This window comes from Aristolochia californica, unplaced genomic scaffold, assembly GCF_029961685.1.
Source record: "Aristolochia californica isolate CCGP_79_NKW_82.1479 unplaced genomic scaffold, dmAriCali1.0.hap1 SCAF_7, whole genome shotgun sequence".
NCBI classification, from domain to species: domain Eukaryota; kingdom Viridiplantae; phylum Streptophyta; class Magnoliopsida; order Piperales; family Aristolochiaceae; genus Aristolochia; species Aristolochia californica.
In genome coordinates this window covers 31,598,444-31,608,346 of record NW_027182268.1, presented here as the reverse complement: position 1 = coordinate 31,608,346, position 9,903 = coordinate 31,598,444, and the positions used below count along the sequence as shown (strand labels likewise).

Genomic DNA, 9,903 nt, shown 5'->3' with positions numbered 1-9,903 from the left:
GCTCTAATACCATGTAGAATTTAGGATCTTATGTAAGGAATTTTAGATCAACAAGAAAGAAGAAGAAGAAGAAGAGAGAAGGAGAAGAGAAGAAGAACAACGTGGAAGGAGAGAGTTTGGATTAAGGGAGAAGAGGGTTGCATCAAAAAGAAAAATGAGGGTTGGACGAATTTGTGGAAAGAGAGGAGAGTGCTTCAATGCCCTACCTCTTAGCCAATGCCTTTATTTATAGTTTTACAATGCCCTTAGGGCTACAACTTGATAAAACAAAAGACATAAAAGGAACATATATTTACACTTCTATGCAAGTACCATATTTTACACATATGCCACTCCTTTGACATGTGGGCTTCTTGTCTTGAGCTCGTGGGCTTGAGCCCATCTTCCAACAATCCAGAAGCTAATGGATTAGTTGAAGTGTTTAAGAAAAATCTATGCTAAATATTGAAGAAGATTGTGACCGGAAGAAGAGAGATTGACATGAAAGATTGGAGGAAGCTCTATGGGCCTACTGCACGAGCTATAGGACCTTGACTCAATCATTTCTATTTTTGCTAGTGTATGGAGTCAAAACCGTGTTGCGTTTGGAAAAACAAATCCCTTGGCTCAACTTGAAAAAGTTGTGTTATTAGAGAAAAGAAGAATGCAAGCTCAACATTGGCTTGAGTGATATCGAGTAAAGTTAAAGTGCTTTTAATAAAAAAATGAAGTTGTGAACATTCCAAAAGGGAGACTTGGTTCTTGCGATTCATTGATAAAAAATCGTCATCAGGAAAACCGGGGGCAAATTTGCTCATAAGCGGGAAGGACCATAAGTTGTGGAGTTTTACTCCAATGGAGCTTATGAAATAGTCACATAAGAAGGAAGACAATTGCCTCCGGTCAATGGCAAGTTCAAGTTTGTAAATTTTTTTTCCTAAATTTAGAATTCCTCTCTAACCATATTTTCAAAAAAAAAAAAAAAATGGTGAGTGAGGTTAAAATAATCTAAAGTTCAGCCAAGAGCTTTGCGCTTCCAAGTACTCCAACTTGAAGTTGGACAAAGTGTCTAATTCCTCTCAAGTTATCTTAGGCCACTTAACTTTTGGATATTTCTTGCTTTGCTTCATCAACCATCACTTGAGCTTGGTCTACCCTTTTCTTGAATTCATCTTCCTTCTCCTTAAGAGAAGCCACTCTCTCTTTAACTCTACACAATTCTGCATCAAGTTGTAGTTGTTTTTCCTCCATTGCCTTTTGCAATTCCTTGGCTCTTCATTGTGAAAGTTTGTCCATGGCTTCCTCAACTTCGAGTAAACACTTTGGCTTGAGAACTTGGTTGTCCAAAGGTGCCTTTAAAGAAGAAGGATCTTTTCTATTGATCCTCACCAGGTCATATAAGAAGTCAACCTCAAGAACTATATTTGAAGCTTCTTGATGAAATGCAACTAAAAGCTGTTAATAAAGTTTATTAAGCAAGATAGGAACCATTTTTCTATAAGATTTAAGAAGTTCAGATGCCAGATTGATTTGAGACGATTTGAGACATTGAAGTCACTGTTCACGGAAAGTTTATTCCTCTCTCTTGAAGCAAGACAACATGGTTGATCTCCATTGAAGGCAAAATGTTGAGGTTACTTCAGGATCAATAATTCAATCGATGAACTTAAGGAAAAACACCCAACCACATGGCATTTTCAAACTATAATCCCAAAACTTCACAAGTTCAACCAAAGTTGTCACATGCCATTTGTCATCAATAAGTCTTCCAGGATGGTCTTTGCAAAAACCAAATTGATAACCGAATTTGTGAGGACTATAATGTTCAAATTGAAAAGAAGAGCCGTATCGAAAGGCCAAGTAGCAAGAATGAAGGCTCAAGAAATATTCATACTCATGTATTAAAGTGAGTACATAGAATCTTCTAACTTATTGTTGAGCCAACGTATTGACACCAAGAATGTACCTAGCCTTTGTGGAAGAGTTCTTGAGCACTTACCTCATCAAAAGTGCGGTTATGTGTAGGATCAAAGAAGTGACATGTAGGGCTGTATTTCTCTTCTTCCTTTTCTTTTTCTTTTCTTTTTCTTTTTATTTTTCTTCTTCCTCTTATTCTTCTCCATCTTCTTTTGGTTCTCCATATCAAAACGTTGCCACTTTGATACAATATTAAAATTCCCTAGGTATACTTGAGGAAGAGGAGAATGTGAGAGTGAAATAAGAGAAGAGATCATGTTTGGACACATTGAGAGGAGGAGAAATAACATTTGTCGTACATTCTTTCTCCTCTAGAAAATATGATATTAATAAAAATAATTTACCTAATCAATCTAACTTAACTTTCCTCGTCGCCCAATTACACCTAAATAACTTGCTAAATTAAACATAAGGAGGCAAAACACAACTAGAAAACATACTATTTATTAATTCTAGCTTTCACATTTGAGTTTGATTCCCTTTGGAGGCTTATTTTGCATGAGATTCACTTTAGACTCCATAAAATTTGTGAGGTATGTTTTACATGAGACTCATCTTAGACTCCTTGATATGGTTTGTTCAACACGTTGTATACAATTAAGCATCAAAGCTTCTTAACTAAGCATTTTACAATATCAAAGAACAAACATATGCACCCAATCCTAGGTAATTTTGTGACAATACTTAGCAGTTCAATTAAATATCAAATAAATGAATGCAAAGTATGAGCATGGTAAGATTTTCAAAACTTTATAATTAGATTTTGATAAAGCTACGGAAAGGCCCCTAATTAAAGTCTAATATTAATAGACTCACAACCAAATCCTCTAAAATAATTTCAAAACATGTTTTGAGTAAAATTCAGCAAAAAGAATATTAAGTACAATCATCGCATTTAAAAAATAACAGATAGAGGTACTTAACTCTTGGCAAACTCCTTGTTTTGGCTTTTTGAAAAATCTCAGATTGTCTAGGATGACTGAGAGAGTTCAATTTGTTTCACTCTAGAAATTAATGGTAAATATTGTGGTTACAAAATCATTTAAATAGGGTGTGATAAAAAAAAATCTAAAGTTTAGCCATGTATGAGTTGTTTCTTCCAAAAGCTACACTTCATCCTTTTGCTCAAGTTAGCCAAATTGAAGGGAGAATTTATTTTTTTTTTTGTAAAAATAATTAGAATTTGATTTAAGCTATTAAACACAATGGTAAGTTACTTACAAATAACAGTGACCCAATGTAGTCAAATCGAAATTATGAAACTTCACCTACAGATTTTTCGAATGAATTGTTTGGATCTTTTTCATAAGTTGCTCCTCTTTTCTTCAGTGCAGTTGCTCATCCATGTGGTTGGATGGTCTTCCATTTACACCACCTTTCTTTATTTTTGTTTTTTGGCCTTTATTCATCTAGTTGTCCGATCAACTGAGTGAAGGGACCTTAATAGTACAATTTTTCTTCCTCGTTAGTTTGACGGATTGGTTGGCTGCGTGGATGGGCCTAAATGTTTACTTTTCTCTCTCCTATCGAATCGAATGGACTTTGTTATTTTTTCCAGTATTCATTTTCTCGTGTTTGCTCTCATCAAAATTATCTTTAAGGGAATCTTTCAGCCGACAATTTTCCATTCTTGCGGGATTATTAGGAAACCTTTCAGTGAAGAAGGGAGTGGGTACAAGGCATAGAGAGGTCTACCTCCCTCTCTCCTTTTATCTGCATTTAGTTTATAAAGAGATGACACAAGCCTTCGACAAGAAAAGAGAAGCTGAAACCTTCCCCTATTTGTGACAAAGAAGGGTCTACTCCATACAAGAAATGACAATTGAAAGGAGAGAATGGTGAATAAAATAAAACCATCAATAGTGAGACCAAAGGGGATAAGCTGTTCACCCCCTTGAATAAATAGGAACCCCTTACAATTCAATCTAAGTCTAATCAATCTTCAACGACTCAATCCCAGCAGAGGTAATTAGAGCTGTTCCTAATCTGGTCAAATTAACATAATCTTGAGGGTTATGATCTAATAATCCTGGGAAAATAAACCCAAACACCCTTAAAAATCTCAAAAACCACCCTTCTCTATAATCTATACCCCATCTATATCCGATGATGAAGCTTCTAAGGAGCTCCCATACTGCATTCATGTGCCTTGGCAGCATGGACCAAGGTGAAAAGTAGTTCTTGTTTGGCTCCTCTGTGACAATCTGCTTCAAAATAAATCACCTTTTATTAGAGTGAGGTAAAGATTTTTTGAGAAAAGTTTTCAGCAAAATCTCAAGCATATCTCATATACCTGCCCATTGTAGAGACTGTCATAGTAGAGGCAAGTTCCAAAGTGCTTGAAGAGAAGGGTTTTGTCATCATAAGGCAGCCTTGGAACAATGTCATTGGAGTAAACAAACCTATAGTATCCCCTACGCCCCTTAAAGCAATGCTGCATCACAAACTCCCCAAACTTCTCATCTCCAACTCTTGGCTGCCCAAATGTGTACACACTATCCATTCTCTCTAACATCCATTCGTCACCATGAATGGCTAAGATGGCCGGAAAGAGGACAGCCAATGCCCCTCCTAGGCTGTGTCCGGTCAGCACAAACCGAGCTTGCTTGTGTCTCTCTAGTATCTCTTCCAGCTTCTCCTTAATGGCATAGAAGGCAAATGTACGAGGGGGGTTGTGCTGCTCAGCCTCCTTAGGCCATCCACCTTGTTTCTGTAAGCCAAGTGCTTTCATGAATCCTCCATGAACCTTACCGATTTCCGGTAGCTCGTACCAAGAGAAGTCAATATCAGTGCACCAGGCGTTTGCATCGAATGGCTCGGTGCCTCTGAAGGCTACTACTACCAGGTCTGGGTCCTCAAGCTTGTCACAGAACATGAAGGCCTGTGTGGATGGTGCCTCTTGATAGTCTGTTTTAGTGACAAACAAAAAATCAGTTTTCTACTTGAGTTTGATTAGATAAATATAAGAGAATAAAGCCTAAAAATTGGTGATACTAATAATGCGTTTACAATCTCCTCCAACTTACCATCCCAGCAATCAAAGAACTTTATAAACTCCATCTGCACCAGAATAAGACTAATTTCAGTTTCATGCTCTCCCTGCATACTTGACTTGAAAAGCTATTGTTACAGAGGGAAAGAGAGGAGACTATGTTACCTTCCAATTTCCGTTAACCGTTTGTTCAATGAAGGCTTCGTTCTCATAGACTAGTTTTGCAGCCATCACAGAGAGTGCAGCCAAGTATCTTCCATCTCCATACTTGATCGTTTTATCTAGCTCCAATCTATCATCTACATGCCCAACAACTGATCTGAATGTTGGCGATTTCTGATCAGGCAGCTTCAGCTTCCCTACATCAGTGTCAACCTCGACCGTGAAATCAAAGTGGATCTTTTGCTTGCTGTTGTAGGAAAATTCAATAACTATAATCATTTACCTCTCTTTCCATTGTTTCTCATTGGCTTCAAGGATTAACGGCGCCCTAATTGAGAAGCTTAAGGGTCTGTTTGGAACTCCTAGAAAAGAAAATAAAATAAAATAAAATAAAAATTTGACCATTATTATTCCCAAAAATAGTTAGTAAAAATGAGATAATGATTAAATTCTCTTTTTCACTAACTATTTTTGGAAATAATAATAGTCAAATTCTTATTTTCTTTTCGATGAGATTCTACACAGACCCTAAGAGAGTTGTGGCGTAATTTCTAAATATGTTCCTCTTCAATGTCATATTTTCATATTTGGCCTACTAATTTAAATTACAGACTTTAAAATTTGAATGTATGGACAAATTAACGTAACTCTGGCCCAAACAAAAAAAAAAAAAAAAAAAATTTACTGGAAGGGCTACTCCCCTTCCTTTCGTCCTTGCATGGGAGTAGGAATCCAAGAAAGGAAGAAAAGAACCCTCACCTCTTCCACCCCAAGTGATATCTTCCCTTTGGCATTTATTTGTTTTTTTTTATAGAGGGGGTAATGCAAAACTTTTTTTTTGGAGAAAAGAAAAGAATAAAAAAGAGGAAAATCAAATGGAGGAAGGGATTTTCCATCGATCTACTAACCTTAAATTTTAATATTTTAAAATTAATAAATATTCTTTAATAAATTAATAATTATTCTAAAAATGTATTAATTATTTACTCTAAACTTCACAAAATTTAATGGTCATTTTAAAAATATGTTATTTATGAGGATCATATTTAGAAATTGCTCTTTCAAAATCTTTTTTATTTAGAAAGAACATAGAAATATATATGATAGAGGAAGAGAAAAAGATTTTTTTTTTAAGTTTTTTTGTTTGTAAAGATTTTCTCTTGTAGAACAAAAACAAACATAGTTCTTTGTCTGCAGAAAGCTTACTCTTAGTATCATTTTACCAGACCTCCGACATCGTTTACAGCACTTTCCTCGAGTTGACATGACTTTTTATAATTACATACAGTTGCAGAAGAAGAGAGACAGCCGGGCCGGCCATCTTTCGGCCGTTTGAAAAATGTAGCTGTCGGTGTTGCCTTAAGCAAACAGACTTCCCTACCACAAAAAGGCGTCAGGCCACTTCATTTGGTTAACTGTCTTCTTCCTTATCCTCTAAGAGAAACACTTCGGATTTTCCAGCGACACCAGTTCCGGTGCCTGATAGGCGACGCGATCGCCTCCCAGATAATTAAAAGAGAGATTTGGGCTCTTCCAAGGGGATTGAAGATCGATGCAGGTGTTTTATAGGCTCGGAGTGGCGTCTAAAAATGAGAAATAAAACTATGCTTCACGTAGAATATTTTCTACTACCAGACATTTGGAAGAGAATGAGTATTTGAGTTACCTCGTATCATGTTGAAGAGAAGCGTGAGAAAATTCTTGTTCTCCGACACAAGATTCAGCCAGAACTCGATGCAGAATCCAACCCACAACATGGGTTTCTTCGTAAAGAGAATAGTTTTTTGCAGGAGGATGGAGATGAGCAGAAGCATCCTCCGCTTAGCTCCCTCAAGCGTTGCTCCTTCTGGACTTTCTATGTAGTTGTTTCTGCTGACGTTTGATGAGAATAGGAGTTGGAACAGATCGCGCAGCCCTCCACCTAGAGGCTTCAGAACTAGATAATCATCCCAGAAGTCACCCATCTGTGCGTGTGCGTGAGAGAGAGAGAGAGAGAGAGAGAGAGAGAGAGAGAGAGTGAGAGAAGTCGTCTCCGGTTGAGTTTAAGAAGAACCTCCTTGAAGGTGGAACAGATCAACAGATAACTTCTGAAATGGGTTCCTTCAAAACGTGTTTGTTTCATACGTCAAACAGTATATACCTAAATTAATAGACACTTTGGCAGGTTCAGAAACTTCCTCCTGGAAACGAAACATTCTCTGAAGGGGATGAACACCTGCAAATCCATGAGCATGTAGATTTGAACCAAAGTAAACCCATGACCTTAATTATTTAAAACTTGTCTCTAGCCTTTTGGTTTATCCAAAGTCTCTAACTAGTTTCTTTCTTTCGGCTTTATCGTTGACTGGCGTTAACTTAAGCAGAACAGTAAGAAAATTTTCTGCTTACAGAAGAGGGGAAGTAAACAACTTTGAGCATTCATTTCGTATCTAAAATTAAGAAATCTCCATTGTCTCGTCAAAGGTGGGATCCAGAAATGGTGATTAGGTACTGGGGCTAGTCAAAGTGGGTGGAATGGGTAGACCCACCATTAGAGAGAGAAAGCAATTGAGTGAGGAATATGTGCCACTGCTGTCATTATTGTCAATCGAAAAAATATGAGTGGCAGAAAATTGATTTAAGCTAGAAATCTAGGTCAAGAAAGGCCTGTGGTTGATGTCATTATGTTAGAGGCAATGAAATTTATAATTTTATAAGATGGATTTGCGTCAAAATCATGTGCTCTGACCATCTTAATTATCAACCAAAATAAAACAATTATGTAAAACTAACATCAGGTTGTTATTAATTTGAGCCGTGGTTTGTTAATATTGTGACAGGATTCCGTGTTAGGCACTTAATATTTGCAGAAAGGGTCTGCTATCATCTTTTTTTAGGAGTATAGAAAAGTGGTAAGCATCTAAGAATGGAAGACTTGCACATGCATGAAAATTGACAAGGTCGTTTAAGGGTGTTCACGTTTCACTGCCTTAAGAGATGAACCCTTCAGTCAGGTAAGAAGATCCATCAGGAAAGGAAGTTTTGGCCTGCCTCCCCCATTGTTTTCAGTTTTTTATGCGTATCGACCAGGGAAAGCCAGAAAAGGGGGGCAGGTCGTATAGAGACAAAGGGGAGAGTGCCTACTTTTTTGCTCAGATGGGAATTCTAAGGAAGGGAATATAACCACGACGGAAACGAGGACAAATACATGTAAATTTTTTCTGTGTTTGGGAGGGCAACTACCCCAGATCCGCCCCTCTATCAGAAAATTAACCTAGTAGATGATAATTATATGTAGTATCTTATTTATCAACAAATAAATTTGTTTCTATAAGGGTCTCTTATTGCCCTTTAAAAGAAACTTAAGAGAAGCATTTTCAGGTAAAAAAAAGGATTTATAGGGAGCATTAGTACCTTTTTCTTTCCTATAAAGACATCTTGCTAGAAATTTTGACTTGAGAAGTCACTGACTTTTCTAGAGAGTGATTCCCAACCAGGGAAGGAAACAAATCCCTTTCATGGAACATCATCGGTAGAGGTTGCTTGTTCCCCTCTCCCTCCTTCCTTTCTCTCCTTTTCTCCCACTTCTCTTTTTCTACTTTTTTCTTCTTATCCCCTTCCCTTCGTCCCCACCACCAATCTCTACTAGTATCAAGAAGGCAGAGCATCGTTGGTGAAAGCCTTCACAACCACTTTGCCATCCTCAGTGGTGCAAAAACAAGCCCCCTTTGCTTTCAGTTGAAACAAAGAGGGAAGAACCCTCCTCCCATTGAAAGGAGAGGGGACAGTGTCCTCCTCCCCATTTTTTCTAATGGAGAGGGACCCCAGCCCTCTTGTAACTCATGTGATTTTTGGACAATGGCAGCAGAGACTGTGGAAGGAAGAAGGGGGAGCCATGTGTTTTTGTCCAGTGGAGCCTCCACATGAGTAGGAGCGAGAGGGGACCAGCACAAGGCAAAAAGACGAAGCTTGATTTTTTATAAACTTATTATTTATTTAATATATAATAGAATAATTTTTAAAAATCTATAAATATTAGAAAATTTATAAATTATATTTTCACTAGAATTACATATTATAAAAATTTATATATTTTATAAAAAAATATTATTAAATTTATATTATGGTATAAATTTTATTAAATTATTTTATTTTATTATATAGATGTTTATTATTAATTTTTCTATATGGAATCTTATTAATATGTTTTAATTTTTTTAAATATAAAGTATTACAACAGTAAATTATGTTATTAATTTTAGTCATTTTTATTTTAAAATATAAATGATTATGTTTATTTATAATTTATTATATCAAATCATACTTTATATTATTTTATATGTATATTATATCATGTTATTGGAAAAATAGAGATGATACAGAGAATTCAACTTATCACAAGCTCAAACAAGCATTGCCAAGGTCAACCTTATTGGATGTCATCCTATGCCGGGATCCACAAAATTCAAGTTGACTGGATTAAAACCAAGGTGTTATGACTTAGAATTGGGGATTGACTCAAGTCCATGAATTCCCGGTTGAACCACATACTTGAGTCGAATTGAGATTTGAGTTGAGAGGGGGGGAAGGGGGAGCTATTGTGAGTTGGATGGTCCAACCGTTTCAAGCTGAGTTTTTGCATCACATAGGGTATAGCTAAGTCACTCCTATAACCTATATTGCCCAAATAAAAAATTCAAGCGAATTCGTATTGTGCAAAATATAAATTTTGTATTGTTTCTTCAGAAATCTTATGAAATGTCTAGTCAATTTTCTATAAGGGTTCTAATCACTATGTTAGAAGATGGGCTTAA

General features: G+C 36.5%; 1 protein-coding gene across 1 annotated transcript; it reads right to left on the bottom strand.

The window, feature by feature from the left end:
* Window positions 1-3,887: 3,887 nt before the first annotated feature.
* Window positions 3,888-7,074, bottom strand: LOC137937313 (triacylglycerol lipase OBL1-like). The gene is made up of 5 exons (XM_068782385.1): window positions 6,777-7,074; window positions 5,114-5,307; window positions 4,983-5,016; window positions 4,250-4,863; window positions 3,888-4,160 (listed from the first exon to the last, which is right to left on the bottom strand). Exons 1-5 carry the CDS (start codon window positions 7,072-7,074, stop codon window positions 3,888-3,890), a joined length of 1,413 nt encoding a protein of 470 aa, XP_068638486.1.
* Between the last annotated feature and the right edge of the window lie 2,829 nt (window positions 7,075-9,903).

Bases quoted from the DNA above. Each gene is read 5' to 3' on its own strand.
- LOC137937313 (XM_068782385.1), bottom strand. From the start codon at position 7,074: ATGGGTGACTTCTGGGATGATTATCTAGTTCTGAAGCCTCTAGGTGGA. The intron at 5,308-6,776 runs GTAACTCAAATA...ACACTGATGTAG, and splicing joins TCTCTTCAACATGATACGAG to GGAAGCTGAAGCTGCCTGAT. The intron at 4,161-4,249 runs GTATATGAGATA...ATTTTGAAGCAG, and splicing joins ACAGTCTCTACAATGGGCAG to ATTGTCACAGAGGAGCCAAA.